This window comes from Typopeltis vanoorti, chromosome 2, assembly GCF_054136105.1.
Source record: "Typopeltis vanoorti isolate ZY-2024b chromosome 2, IOZ_Tvanoo_1.0, whole genome shotgun sequence".
NCBI lineage: Eukaryota > Metazoa > Arthropoda > Arachnida > Uropygi > Thelyphonidae > Typopeltis > Typopeltis vanoorti.
In genome coordinates this window covers 173,999,491-174,016,080 of record NC_143550.1, presented here as the reverse complement: position 1 = coordinate 174,016,080, position 16,590 = coordinate 173,999,491, and the positions used below count along the sequence as shown (strand labels likewise).

General features: G+C 34.4%; 1 protein-coding gene across 2 annotated transcripts in view; it reads right to left on the bottom strand.

Annotated features, from left to right (window-relative positions):
* Nucleotides 1-16,590, bottom strand: part of LOC150109676 (low-density lipoprotein receptor-related protein 1B-like) — a 361,753-nt gene that overhangs the window by 30,185 nt on the left and 314,978 nt on the right. For both annotated transcript variants that reach the window (XM_090409647.1, XM_090409653.1), the window contains exons 24-25: nt 15,091-15,217; nt 601-683 (exon numbers count right to left, since the gene is read on the bottom strand). In XM_090409647.1, the coding sequence (XP_090265773.1) occupies nt 601-683; nt 15,091-15,217 (210 nt within the window). The remainder of the gene's footprint in view (nt 1-600; nt 684-15,090; nt 15,218-16,590) is intronic.

The window sequence follows — 16,590 nt, the reverse complement described above, 5'->3', positions numbered from 1 at the left end:
TGGTTCAACAGAATAAATCATAAATCATCAATCATTTAATTAAAAACAAAATTTCATTACTAATAACACAACACTAAACATTGGGTAACAAAGAAAATAAAGAAATATAAACAAAACTGGATTGCTTTTTAAAATAATGAAACAAAGATTGCTCAAACAAGTATTTCAATACAAACAACAATCTAGAAAAAAGGATATCAGGCTGTCGACGGAAGAGACTTGACTTGGCAATACACACACACAACCAGATATTATGGCAATTTAGCACAATTAATATTTTATGATTAGTTTCCAATTAACAACTTTCATCTGAACTGGCCTGTTTGTGAGAGAGTTCTGATCTGATCAGTTTTTACATTTTAATCTTCTAACTTACTGTATCATCTTATCTATATCTCTGTTTTCCTCTGGGTCATCTTTCTGCCATCTATAAAGTACTTGTGTCTGTGCACATCATAAATATGAACTGAAAACTTCAAACTCTACTGGATGTAATTATAAGTATATTGTCTAAAGATATTTTTCTATTTAATTTAGCAATTTTATTAAGAAGTATACAATTTAAGTATGATTTGAATATGAAAGCAACAGAATGCTCACCAAATGATGTGGATGGGTATATAGGGCTATATGATTTCAGTACATCTAACTGACAACGTGGTCCAGTGTAACTCTCAGAGCACCTAAAATTGCAAAATGTAAAATCAAACTTTTAAAGAGACTGCATGTAGGGAAACAAAGTTTCCGGACTACAAAAATACTTTTTGTTCAACAGAATAAATTGTAAATCATCAATCATTTAATTAAAAACAAAATTTCATTATTAACACAACACTAAACATTGGGTAAAAGATGGAAGCAACTAAGCAACTACTCCATGACACTGACCAATTCCTTAACCTGAAAAGCATTTTATAATAGTTTGTGTCCTTGATAATATCTGAACCTATTTCTAAACTGAAGGGCAAATGCTGTAAACATCCTTATAACCATGGGGACAGGTTGGCCAAGTGGATAGTCTCCACTTTTTAACAAAGGCTGTAGTTTGAATCTAACCATGGCACGAATGTTTATGAATGTCTTTTTTTTTTTTTGTGCTTGGTACAGAGAGACCACATCCTGAAGTGGCTTGAAAAAGGACTGTTTGGTCTGCAGAGCAAGGTTCCTAGATTCTCTTATGCTTAGCCAAAATGAGATACGGAAGGGGAGGGGAGGGATGTACGCTAGGACAATAACTTTTGGTACATTTATTTAATGGGTAGTATGCACATATACATTGTGCTACAAAAATGCCATGAATCCAGCAAACACTGTATGTGATAGACCAGGTGTCTCAAACACGTGGCCTAAATGGTGAAAATCTGCAGTCTGTGATAAAAATGTAATACTAAATATAATTAATGATTTTCAATTGTACAAATCAGTTCCTCCCCTTTTGAAACTTTGCTCCCCCCCCACTGTATTGTGAACAACTAGAAAACACAGTCCTCATGAAAATGGAATGTTGGGCAATCTTTCTGTTTCATTCTTTTAACATGCCCATCCAATATGTCTGAAGATGTGATGATGATTGGCAAATGCTTGTGTTTTTACATATTTAAGGTCAAATGGAGAAATGGTGTGGACAGTTAAGTGGAACAGCATCACGAAATTACATACCTACTGAAAAGACAATGCAGAAGCAGTGCATCAATGAAAAAGTGGATGAAGGAAATATGTCAGAGGTGGGATTTGCATATTAAGCAGACTGCTTTCTTATGAAGGTTTTTTACATCATCCCAAATATTCTAAAGTTGGGTAGATTTGGGATCTATGGTGTTAAGTCAGACAAGCAAGAACTAGGCTCTTGAAAAGAGGAAGACATGTTTTTTTTTTTGAGGATGAGGAGGACTATGAATGTGGTATTTGTGCCTAGAAAGGTAGCTGTGCAAGCCAACAAAAGGAGAGAAATTAATGTTGAATGGAGATCTGAATATTATCAAAAGTGGATTTTTTTTTTTTTTTTTTTAAAGGAAAAATAAGAATGGACAGCATTTTTGTAACAATCCAAATTTCATAGATCATCCTATCCAAATAGAAGCTGAGCCTTTTGGTCTCTTGCCCAAGCAATTGGTCATAACTTTTGTCCAACATTATTCTCACCCCTATCATACTTCAAATGGCTCTTTGAGGTATGATAGGGGTGCCAATCACCTGGCTTCACACTTTGCCTCCAATGTGCACACAACTGACAATGGTAAATGCGCCCAACCATTCCAGATACCCAATATACAATGTCCCCTATATCCTGTTGCCAGAAAGAGATCAGAAAAATATTGTCCAAATTAGACACAAGAAAAATTTCCTGACCCTGTTGGCATTCTTCCAATTGTACTGAAGAAAACCGATTCCCATCCTATGTCGCTTGTATACTCCACCATTATCTATATTGCACAGCCTGGAAATTAGCCTATATTCAACCCATTCCCAAGAAGGGCAACAAATCACTGCAGTCTAAACTACTGCCCTATCTAAAGTAATGGAGAAAACTATCAATTTTCAACTCCTACACTATCTCAAAGGTAGTGTAGGAGTTGAAAATTGAAAACTCCCAGCTAATAAACAAAGACCAGTATGGATTCGTCGTTGCCAATCAACAGAAGATCTACTCACACATATCACCCATCTCAGGACAAATGCCATGGAGAAGCTTGGTGAATCTCAAGTGGTTGCACTTGATATCTCCAAAACTTTTGACTGTTTCTGGCACAAAAGCTTACTAAGCAAACTCCCATCATTTGGTTTGGATGTACACTATATGTGATGGTTCCTTATCTTTTCACCATTCAACTAATGCCAGGGTTCCACAAGGTTCTGTCCTCTCACTAACCTTCTTCTTTCTATATATCAATGATCTACAACCCAATACACAGTTTTGCAGATGACAGCACATTGCACTCCTCCCTTTCATTTGATAAACCTTGCTCTACCCAACTCGCCTCAACCTACAGAACATCAACCACCACTGCCCTCAATTCTAATCTCCAAGCTAAATTGGGTTGAGATAAACCTTGTAAATTTCAATACTAGTAAAACCCAGTTCTGTCTTATTTCTCACAAAAATGAAAATTTTCTTCCAGTGTTATTTTTGACAACACCCAAATTTCCAGATGAGATTTCTCTTCTTGGAATTATCCTGACATCAAGCCTCTCTTGGCATAAACACATCACATCCTCAGCTTCTAAAAAACTAGGATTTCTCTTTCGCTCAAGATATTACTTCACCACTGAACAGCTGTTAACCTTATACAAATCATAAATCCACCCAGCTATTGAACACTGCTCTATCACATTTGGAGTAGGGCCCTAAGACCTCCCTCAAAATGCTTGACTCAATACAGAGGAGAACAATTAGATTGATTAATTACCCATCTCCCACCAACTCACTCATCCCACTGTTGCAGACATTTGGTTTTTGAAATTTGTGTATTCTATAAATATTTCCATGGCAAATGTTCATCTGAAATAGCATCAATAATTCTCCCACACAGTACTAAGCCAGTTGGAAGATGTGCAGCTTCTGCCCAGCATCTCTTCACAGTGCACCTTGAAATCCACAGAACAAGTTTCTTTTCTTCTTCCTTCATCCCTGTTACTGCTGTATTGTGGAGCAGTCTTCCCCCTGATGTGTTTCCCAAGGAATGCAATATACAGTCTTTTAAATCAAATGTAAACAAGTTCCTCCTTTCCCTACCCACACCCATATGTAGTACTAATGCACTGTTGGTTGATCAACCAACTTCTTGTGTATGAGTTCAACATAAAAAACCATTGCAGAATCTAAGGATAATAGCTATTTAAGACTTGTTAGTTATGGAAGATCTTAAAGTCCAGATCATTTAGGCACTGCAAATGTTTGTTGAATGAAGAAAAGGAATGATACTTAGCAAAACTATGAAGAGGATTTGAGAGAAGGTCATTAATATACACAAGCAAGAATGTGCAAAGGTACAGAACCCTACTTTGGTACTGGAGAAATTGGAAAAGAGGAAAAGGAAACAGGCAATTGACAAAAGATACTGTATGAAAATAGCTTCTTAAGACCTTTATGCTAAACCTGCATTTATCCAAACCTTTCCATGACTTATGTACAAAAAATCAGATGGGCATGATTTGTTAGGAAATATGCAGTGAAATTAGTGTAGTAGCAGTATCCATACTAGTGATTACTAATTCATCGGTGAGCTCCTGGTACTGAAATGAAAAATTCGACTGCTAATGACCTTTTCCATTGCTTGTAAGCATTTGCATATATCTAATCTAGCCCATTTTTAAGAATGGGTAGATATAGGCTTGTTTTCATGCTGTTGGTTAGATAAATGAGTAAGACAGCTTGTCAATTAAATTAGCGATATTAATTCACAACAGAGATTAATAAGAAAGTAGTATTCATTTAACTTATTTGCTGATATTATATCCAGCATCTTCAGAGCAGAAAAACAGTTTGTCACAGTACATGAACAGCAACAATTTGGTATAACAGTGGGACTAGCTTAAAAAATAACAAACAATGCAAGGAACTAAAGTCCTAATTGGCACCATTTATTGCTGGATGGAGAGAGAGAAGTATTAATTTGGTGTCAAAGTTATCTGGTGAAAAGACGTGCTGTTAGATAGTTCCTGATGGATCTGTGATTTTTGTTAATTTATTAAGTGTTTTCTTAGATTTAATTGTATATTTTAGTATATTAATGTAGTTTTTAGTGTAACTATTGTACTACAGTATTTTATAATATAATTGCAAAAATATTATTAGTTTTTAATACTCTTAAGAATGGCACCAAAAACTCATCATAACAAGGCAGTGTCTAAAGTTCAAGTTGTCACTACTGAGGAGAGCATCTGTCTTGATAAACAACAGCTGCTACTGTGATGATGATTTATCTGAGGATAAGCTGACATTACAAATATCTCAATTAAAAGACATTATTAGAAAATCGACCAGAGAATTGGAAAACTTAAAAAAACATTTGACTAAACTTAGAATAAGAAAAAGGATCAGAACAAGAACAGGCAGTAGAGTACTGATTAATATTATGCTTGGTAAGCCTAATATTAATAACAACAAGGTAAGTAAGTTAAAATCTAAGAAAAAAGAAGTGATATATAGTAAAATGTTAGGTATGCTGACTCAATCTTCAAATTTGTGTTTGCTGAGGGAGTCAGCACTTCTAGTTTCCAGGGGGCAAAAATTAAAAATATGACAAACATAATTAAAAAACAAAAAAGAAAAGTAAAAGAGATGGTAGTTCTGGTAGGTACTAATAATTTAAGTAGGGACAAATATAGTATGAGAGAAGATATGAAAGGTCTGTTGGAAGAAGCAAGAAAGAAATGTGAGAGAGTAAAAATTGTAAGATTGCTATCCAGATATGACAGTACTGAATTAAGAATAAGGGTGGTGATAGCAAATGATTTCACGTGCAGGCTGTGCAGAAGAAATAGATGCGTGGAGTGTGTTTAATGGCAGAAAAGATTTGCATAAGAGGGGTGGCCTGCACTTGAAATTCATTTGGCATCATCAGAAGCCTAAAGAAATTACTTCTTGGTATGAGACCTAATGCAGAAAATCAGGGAAACTAGATCATCAAGGGAGGGGAAAATGTGTGTGAAAGTTCAGATCCAAAGAACTGACTGCTGTTAGAGAAGAGAAATTTTCTACATATTTTTATTTATGCTCTGGCACACTTGAAGAATTGTGGCCAGACGTTTTGTGTGAAGAAGATATGAAGCTTTCATTCCAGTAAGGATTATTTTCAGTTATTTGGTCAGAATAGATGTTTGGATCAGGACAGCAAAACAGTATTCAAACCATAGAAAAGAGGAGAAGAAATCACACATCATCCCAATTAGCACTGTTGTAGTTCCAAAGGAAATGAGGCTGAGATTGGTTGAGTGGAAGTTAATCTGAAAAAGGAAACATGAAGAAGGTTATGACTCGGTTGCCAAGAGGTGAGCTGACATCTACAATATATTTAGAGGTGGGAAAGAAAAAACTGGAAGAACAGAACTTGTGATAAGTTTGAAAGTGAATTGTATGCATATTGACCAACAATTGCAGTGGTGGAGGTCAATTTGGCAGAGTAATACCCATGAAAATACCTAGGCAGGAAAAATAAAAGATAATGAAGAAACAGTGCCTAAGAGAAAGTGATTGGAGAGAGTTTGAGAGAAGGTGGAGTCATCATCATCTATACTGCTTATGTTCTTAAAGTATCATGTTCTTAGTGTGCATGAAGAGGAGAGGGGAGCCTATGATATATATATGTCCAATAAATATTAAACCTCAATTCTGAAAATGCATTGATTTCATAAGTATAACAATCAAGATGTGAACATCAATTTAGATAAAATTTAAGTCTGTGAAATAGATACAGGAAATTTTGCTCAATGAAATCTCTAAGGGGTGCTTAAAGATCAAAGCTGTATAACTGAGAGGAGACCTCTCAGTTATACAGCTTTATTCTTTTTATAAATTTTATTCTTATTAGCTTAAACCAAAATATAGAATGATGGTACAACATGACAGAATTTCATGCTGGCTGGGGCATACCCGGATAAACAAGGTCCTAGTTGCTTTCACCAGGGAACCAGGACGAAAAGCGAAAAGTAAGCTACTAGAATAAATCCTAAAATACACCAAATCAACTTCAGAGTTAAAGATTGGTACTATCAACACAAGAAGCCTGAATGGCAAAGAAATGGAGCTAGCTGAGGAATCAGATAAGTACCAAATTGACATAATATGGGTGACTGAAATAAAAAAGACAAAACTGGTGAGATCTTTCTCAGCAATAAATACAAAATATTATATTCAGGCAATAACAATCAGGGAAAAGAAGGAGTAGCCATAGTATTCAACACAAAATACGAGGCTAATCTTCTTTAATGGCAATCAGTCTCAAGTAGAGTGATGTGAGCAAATATCAGAATTGGGAACTGGACAATGAGACTTATTTGTGCCTATGGTCAAAAAGAAGGTTCTACAAAGGCAGAAGTGGAGGATTTTTTGAGGCTCTAGAAAAACAACTGACACAATGAAAAAGGAAAAGTTGGTCCTTGTTTGGGATCTAAATAGCAGAGTAGGAAATGACTGTCATACATACAAAAATATTTTGGGAAAATTTGGAGAAAAGAGCAAAGCTAATAATAATGGCAAATACCTGTTGAATTTCTGCTCAGGACATGGACTGGTTATTACTAACACCATGTTCCAACATAAAAATGTGCACAAATTCACATGGAGAGAAGATGCAAGAAATAAGAAAAGTCTAGTTGACTATGTTATTGTTGATAGTGATGTTTTCTCTCTGGACACTAGAGTGTACAGCGGATTTGAAATTGGAAGTTATCACCATTTAGTCTTGAGCACGATAAAATTGAATTTCATATTCAAAAGAAGAACATGGAAGAAAGTTTTAAAGCAAATAAAAGTTGAACAGCTCTCAGATGTGAACTATAGACTAAAATACACAAACATTATTCAAGACAAAATTGAGAGTTTGAGAACAGGAACCAAACCTTGGAGATACAGTTGCAATCCCTGAAGAAAACACTAATTGATTCAGACAGAGAGGCATATGGTGAGGTTGTCTGCAAGGATAGAAATATCAGAACTCCATGGTGGACACAGGAAGTTAAAGAGGCAATGAAGGAAAAGAAGAAAGCATATCAAAATTTCCCAGCAAACTAGTCAGTTTGTGCTCTTAGAGAATACAGAGACAAATGTAAGAAAGCTAAACAATAGGTAAAACTAGCTAAAGAAAAGACATGGGAAGAGTTTGGAAAGAACACAAAAGATAAATATCAAGAAGGTGGCAAGATATTCAGGAGATTGTTGAAGAAATGGAAGAAAGAGTGCTGTAAAAGGAATTAGAGATGATAAAGGTGACAACACGAAAACTGGAGAAAATGATATCCTTGAAGTATGGAGTAATTACTTTGAAAAATTGCTAAATGAAACAATCAGTGACAGCACAGTGGTAAAAAACACTGAGCAAACATGCAATCAGGAATACATATCCATACTTGAAGTAGAAAAATCCATCAAAAGCCTGAAATGTGAAAAGGCAGTGGAGTAGATGATATCTGACCAGAAATGCTCAAGTATGGATGGGTATAAAAGTCTTACAGTAGTTGCACTGCATAGAGGTCTCGACAGAGGGAGGAATTCCAGATGATTGGAGTAGAGCTTTCATAGTACCCATATATAAAAAGGGAAATAAAGCTGAAGCTAAGAATTACAGAGATATTTCTCTACTGAGTGTTCCTGGTAAAATTTATGCCAGTATACTTGAGAAACAGTTGAGAAGGATTGTGGAAGGGAAGCCTGGTGAAGAACAACTGGATTCAGGCCAAATAGAGGCTGTCAGGATCAGATTTTCACTTTACGACAAATAGTTGAGAAAGCATGGGAATATAACAAAGATCTTTATTTAAGTTTTGTAGATCTGGAAAAGGCATATGACAAGGTGCCAAGAGAGAAGCTATTCAAAACGCTACAATTACATGGTGTCAGTGGAGCATTATATCAAGCAATACTTAGTCTTTATTTGAGTTGTAAGTCAGCAGTTAGAATTGAAAGAAGTACAGCAAGATGGTTTAATATTAAATCGGGTGTTAGACAAGGATGTACATTATCCCCTTTGTTATTCATTATCTATATGGATCACATTATGAAGGAAAGTGGTATTAAACCTGATATCAAAATTGGAGATGTTAATCTCAGCTCTTTGCTTTATGTGGACGATATTATACTTCTAAATAAATCTGTTAAAAGCCTGCAAGATTCCCTGACTAAACTGAATAACTGTTGTAAGAGATATGTAATGAAGGTCAGCAATAGGAAGACAAAGAGAATGAAAATAGGCAGATGCATTGAAAATATCAACTGCATTGTGAATGGAGAACCTATAGAACAAGTAAAACATTTCAGCTACTTAGGCATTATTTAATGAAGATGGTAAATTAAATATGGAAATAGACAACAGAAAATTAAAAAAGCTGGTATGGTAGGAACTCAATTGAATAAATTTGTAAGGAATAAGAAAGAAATTAGTCAAAACACTAAATTAGGTATATACAAGACAGTATTCAAACCAATTTTAACTTATGGATCTGAGAGCTGGGTTAGAAGTAAAACACTTGACCAAAGACTAGAGACTGCAGATATGAGAGTCTGTCCTGAGAAAGATTAAGGGAATGAACAGATAGCATCAATGTCAATATCATATTAAAAAACCAGGATATTAGGAAAGAGCTTGACATTGTTAACATCCAGGAATGTGCTAGCAGAGCTAATCTCAGGTGGTATGGTCACTTAAACAGAATGGGCGAGGAAAGATTAGCAAAACAAGTGTTCTCTGCCAGGTAGGCAGGAAAAATACCCAGCAGAAGACCAAGATATAGGTAGATTGATATGGTAAAAAGTGCCTTAGAAGACAGAAATATAAGATTCAATAATGTTGGACTCCTGACAGGTAACAGACTGATTTGGAGGAAAATTGTAGATAGGAAGTTGGTAATGATGCAAATTTTTCATGTAGTACTATCATATCCTGTACACTCCCTGAGGGTACATGGCAGGAATTTGACGATGATGATGAAATCTCTAATAATCTGATATACTCTTTAAATAAAACAGGTAGGATTCCAGTGCAAGGTAAATACAGTTTTGTAGCTCATTTATATTCAAAATATGTTAATTTTTAAATGCAGCCACACTTTTTTGAAGGAAGTGTTTCATTGATTATGCTGATTCTAAAACTAGTCTCCTAAGGCTTGTAACAATTTCCAATCAATCCTGTGTGATGGGATTCTAGAGTATGGTCAGCCAGTTCTGACATGATAATGATGACTGTAGTTTTTAAATTCTTTCAGGTATGGAAAAAATTGATTCAGTTATCAGCTCCACTGGTATATTTAAAGTAGGTTAAGTTAAAAGTAAGTTTTTTGGAGAAAGGGGACAAAGAGTTGCAAAAGGTAGATATATTTAATTGACATGGAGATTATATTAATGAAGAATTCTGCTATCTTTTTCAAATGTATAACCCTAGATATAAGGAGATGGGAACGGTTTTGTTGTGCTCTTGTGTATCAGACAAGGGAGAAATGGGAGGCAGCATATAGTCCATTGTCTAGGGGTTGTGGCCACTGGCTGAAGATGCAAAGAGTTCCATGGCAGAAATGTATTATTAAAACAAATAGCTCTTCCTTTATGTGTAAGCATTTTGAGGTTGCTGTACTGCAGTGATCGATGACAGCATGACTACCTAGGAGGTGCCTTCCAGTATGTCTATATGTGTTTTATAGACAGAAAAGGATAAAGAATATCTGGAAGAACTAGTTGTTTAAGAAAAAAACATTTTGTTTCTTTTTCTAATGTGAAGTATATTTTTGGATGTTAAAATGCACTCAAATTGTACGTGATGTATTAAAACCAAACAAGGATGATAGTTAACAACAGAAACTACAATGGCAAGATTTATTTGTTGATTTACTGTAAAAAATAAACTAAACTTCTACATGTTTCACTGTTATTTGTCCTGACGAAACTGTCTACTACAGTTTCATCAGGCCAAATTATTGAAGTTTTGAAATGAATAGAATTTTTAATGAAGGAGAAAGAATTACTACCTCTTTGGCAAGAAAATTTGGTTGTCTATGTTTTTAACCATAGGAAGGATCTGTGTGAAAAAGTATAAATTATTTAAGAAAGGGTGTGTTTCAGTCCCATGAGGGAAAAAAAAGAAAAAAAAAAAACATACAATATGAAGACTATTTTTGGAGTCACTGGTAATGGACCCCCTCCCTGAGCAAACTTAATAAGTATTGCTGTATTTATTTTAATGAAAATTTGCAGTAGTCATTTTAAGATCAACTCTAACCTAACAGACATATACGGCTTTATTTTGTCCAACATCAGAGGGTGCTAAGTCAAAAATTCAGTTCTGTCCACCAATTTGAAAGTTTCCAATAATTTTGCTACCTGTGTACGGTATCAAGTTGTTTGTACTATGAAGCTGGTTTAAAATCTAGCTACTTAATAAATATAAGACATAGTATATGAACTCAATAATTAAGAAAAAAGACATCAGAAAGAACTGGCCTACTGTCTACTTCTCGATATTTTAATACCATGACTAGGTAAATAACCTGGCTTTGCAGAAATTAAATGATAAAAGAGGTCGTTAATCCATTCTACATAATTTAGTGACTGACAGACAAATTAGCCAGAGTCATCAGTTTTCTGGTTGATTTGTCTGTTCTGCAGGATGAAAAACATTAAGTTTCTAGGAGGAAACACCTTTCCATCTTCCCAAGACTGGTTAACTCACCTCCACTTGAGGTGAGTTAACCAGTCTTGTGAAGGTCTGCTTTGAATCCTAGACAGGACTCAATGAAGATCTTTCTAACCAAAGGACATCATCATTACAAATGTAGCTATGGAGGCTCTCAATTTACCTGAGAGTAAATAGTATTTATATAAACAAACTGGCTATCCAAGGAAGTAAGCAAATCTACTTTCCTTGATGGAAAGTATCTGAATTACATTAAATGATTAATAGTAGCCCTGCAAGAAATGAACATAATCCGGGTTGTATATTGGCTGAAGAATTTTTTAATAATAAAAATAAAAAACACCGACAAGTTTCATCAACTTGGGGTTGTTTGACTTCGTCAGGGCATACAAAAGTGATACAAAACAACTCAAACAGTTTATGAAGGAATAAACTGAATACAAATGTTTTTTTTTTTTACAAATTCAGAAGAACGTGTACATCAAACACATGGAGCATGTATGATATCAATTATTGTTATATAAATGCATTCTGTAATTTGCAGCGAAATTAAACTCTGGCATACTTAGTGATCTTATGAGGGTCTTCCAAATGTCAGCCAGAATTAGATTTCTGTTGAGGCTGTGTTTAGAACGAATGACCACTATAGCTTCTTTGATGTTGTGGGAGCGGAAGTCTTCTTCTTCTAGATAGGGCATAGAGCTTTTGTCCCATTTGATGGTATGGTTCGTACTCGAGAAATGAAGGGCTAACCCAGAGCTATCTTCCCTGTTGTTGCTAACATCACCAACGTGTTCTCTTTTTCTTATTTCTAAACTTCTTGAAGTCTGATCTATGTAGTTTAAACCACATGAGCAGGGGATGTTATAGATACCGGCATATTTGAAGAAGCCATTACTATCTTTTGGAGATCTTAACAAGTGGTGGATAGTCTTTATAGGTTTGAGAAGTGTAGCAATCTTTTCTGAAACTGTCCCAGCACAAGGAATGGCAATAGAGGATTTGTGATGGGTTTCTTCAGATTGTTGTGTGTGTGGGGGGGGGGGGGGGGGGGGGGAGAGTCGCAGAAAAGTATCTTCTGGATCAGATTTTTTGGATAACCATTATCTATCAGGGTTTTTGATATATGAGATAATTCATCTTTGAGATACCTTTCTTTTGTTGTGATGCAAGTAGCCCTATTTTTGAGCATGTGTACATGCTCAGTTTTTGAGAAATGCATGCGAAGATGAGAAGTGCAAACATCGACCAGTGTGGGTTGGTTTGTGGTAAACCACAAGGCTGATATGTCTATCCATTTGATTTTTAATTAAGGTATCTAGAAATGACAATTGTTTATCCTTTTCAAGTTCCAAGGTGAACTTTATTTTATGATGGAAAGAGTTTATCTTAGAAAATCCAAAAGGTCTTGTTATGTTCATTTCTTGCATTCAATTGATGGTCGAAACGAATATAGAATCACTATAATAGTAACCCTATAATGGCTTTGCTTTTATGGAGATTATATTGATGATATTCTGTTATCAGTAGCCTTTATTGATTAAATAAATTGTCACATCAATTTATTTAATATACATGGAAACTGTCAAGAATATAATTCATGGAAGAGCTACAAGAATTTATGACAATAAATATATCAAAAAGCAGTTGTCTGCTTCTTTCCATATTGGATTTGATATTTATGGAATTGCAAAAAAAAAAAGAAGTAAGAGAACAGATAAATATTGTCACATGTTTACTATTCTCCTAGTCCTTCTACAGTCCTTACAAGATTGCACATCAAAAATTTCTGTGATTTTGTTTCTAAAATCAGCAATCTAAAACTAAATTTTCAGTGTTTTTTATATTATCTCTGACAGAATTTTCCCTAGAGACATTAGATTTATCAGAATTTTTTCATACAATCAGACTATTTTACATGGAAAACTTATTCTAGTTGATTCATCTCCAGCTTTCCATATGACTTCATCATATCACTGACATTTTTGAAGTTGGCAGCATTCAGCCAAGGTTTACAAAAATAAATAATTATAAGTTTAAAAATTCAGTAATTTCATAGAAATTATGTTTACCTTGTAAAGAAATGTAAAGCATGTTATCCCTTTGATGCTCATATCCAACATGAAAATGATTGCTGGCTCTTACTTTTGTATATTGAAAACCTGTGAACAGATCAGTATGCATATCATTCAATTCAAACAGCTGAACACAACTTAATTACAGATTAACCACGCTACCAACCAAGACGTCTATAGACGTCTTGGTTATCATGGATGTGAAGTGCATATTAAAATTGTAATACCATTGATATTACATTGAAATATATGATGGATACGAAGTGTATGAGGATGCATATTTGATCCATAATAGCAGGTTACATGGTTAAGTATTGTTCTACATCATGTTCCATTACATTTTATAATTGCAGTATGTAATTATAGCTTTCTTGTTACCTAATCATATACATTTCCAGATCCCTATTATATTTCCAAGATTTCTCAACTATTTATGCTTAAAAATTTGGTCCTCATAATCCCTATTTGGCCTGAAGAAGTTTACTCTTCCTCAAGTTTCTCTCCATATTTTTCTTAACATGCTTGCAAAAATCTTATTTGGAATACTCGGTATGGTAAATTCCTTTACAGTTCTTCTCTTTTACAGACAATTTCAGTTGGAACTGTACGTACTCAAATCATTCAAAATTTGACCTACTGACCAGGTTTTCCAAATTATGCAGTACAGCTATTGTAAAACTTTCATATCTCCATAAATGAGCATTTCTAGTCAGATCATCTGTCATGAACTTTCAATATGATTTCTTTCTACCATCCCAGGATTTTAACATTTCAACTTCTTTTCTTCTTTGGAAAATTTTGGTCATTTTTAACTTTAATACATTATTTTTCTTTTCAATAAAATACTCATATTTATCATACTCAAAACTAGAAGTAATCACTTCCTATTTCAAATCAAATGTATACATTTGTATGTTTAACCAGTGTGAAGATCTCACTATCAACAATAATAATATTAAGCCTTTTTATTTTCTTGTGTTTTCTCCATATGAATTTATGCACATCTGTATGCTGGAACATGGTTTTATTACTGACTAGACCAACAGTTTTGGTACAGTCAAGATCATGTCCTGAACAGAGCAAGCAGTTACCATTATTATTAGCCTTGCTTTCCCCCCCCCCACATACACATTTCCCAAAAAAGTCCTACCCTGCTGTGTGAGTCTCTATCAAGAACCCAGCTTTTCCTTTATGTCAACTACCTTCTCAATTGAGTCAAAAATTCCTCTTACTAATCACTGTTTATCTGATAACAGTTACTAGAATTAAACTTACAAGACATTCTCTCATATACATTATTAGTCACTCAAATTTCCTTCAATTCCATCTTCGATTAAAGGTTCTATATTTAAAGTGAAGGTATCTACGTTGGCAATTTCCCAGTTTCTTATTAAATGAAGATCAGCCAATATATGTAATAAGCTGTTAACTTGCTCATTATAATTTTTTCATGTAATCTGCATTTGATTTTTTATAAAGCATTATTATTTACTCAAAACACAACATTCTGAAATTAAACTTCAACTTCATTTAAAATATTCTTAAAAAAATACGATTGCAAACAGTGATAATTCCATAATCTCAATCAAAAACACCAAATTTCACTGTTGTTGCTTAGACCAGGCCAAAATTAAGAAATACAATAATTTTTCATACAATAATAAAAATCTACTTACAAACATGTAGGCTGATCACTTTCATTACATGGCAGGATGCAAGTACCACCATTAAGGCAGAAATAGAGACATGAACCCATTTCCACAGCATTCTCTCTTATGTTGATTGATTCATGTTGTGGTATACCTATTATTGTAATTATCAGTGAGTTTTTATTTAGAAGCAAAATAATCTAATTCACCGATACACATACAAAAAAAAAAAAAAAATCTATAACAAAAATTAAGTGCTGCTACTGTTTGGAAAACAGTCAAGTAAAATAGTTTACAACTTTCTGTACATGAAAGTAAGTTTCTGGAAAAGAACAAGACAAACTAAAAAAAAAAATAAGGTCTGTCATAAAGTCTACACACACACACACACACACACACATATATATATATATATATATATATATATATAAAGCAAAATCTATTTTCGACGATGTTCAGTTATAACGCGAGAACAAATTGACTGATTTTGATGATGCCTTCACCAATAGAGGATGTTCAAAAGATGGTTTATGTGCATTTTCATCGATGTACACTTCCAAATTATGGAGCAGTAATTATTATTATTATTATTTTATTTTTATTTTTCCATGGTCCATCCTCCACCATGAAATCCTTAGGGGGAATCCTTTGCCAGTCCCAAGCTTGGATAAAGGAAGGGGGTTGGTCAGATGAATGTCGATGCCCTGACTTTTAAAGAAAAAACATGATTGTTATCTGATGCCTAAACGACAACAGCTAGAACATGCCAGCTCGGATGTCATCCGGATTAACAAGGCCGGAGATACAAATCGAGCGATCAGGGTTGGATCGAAAAATGGGATACTGAAAGGAAACAGAAACGGAAACTAAGAGAACTATTATCAGCAGGAACATGGAATGTGCAGACACTCTGGATGTCAGGACAATTAGAATTACTTTGCAAGGAAATGAAGAGATATTGGTGTGACATGCTAGGACTGGCAGAGATGCAATGGACATCATCAGGAGAGATAAATGGATGCGAAGTCATATGGTCAGGGCATGACACCAAGCACAAAGCAGGAATTGGCTTCCTTCTTAACAAAAGAGCTAGAGGGGCACTGTTAGGCTACAAACCAGTCAATGAATGAATCACAGTAGCAAGATTTCAAGCAAAACCATTTAATATATCAATAGTTCAAATATATGCACCCACATCTGACAGCACAGATGAAGATATTGACTTATTTTACAAAGGTCTGACAGAGATAATACAAACAATACCAAAGATGTACTAATTATTGAAAGAATTGGAATGCCAAAGTCGGAATAGATAATGGTGGTTGGAAAAGAGTCATGAGAAAATATGGTTTTGGAGAAAGAAATGAATGAGATGAAAAAATGTTAGAGTTTGCTGTGGACCATGAGACAATGATCTGTAACACAAGATTCCAGCAAAAGGAGTGTAGAAAATGGATGTGGTGATCAAATGATTGGAAAACCAAGAACATGATTAGTATGATCACAATTAAAAGAAAATGGATAACA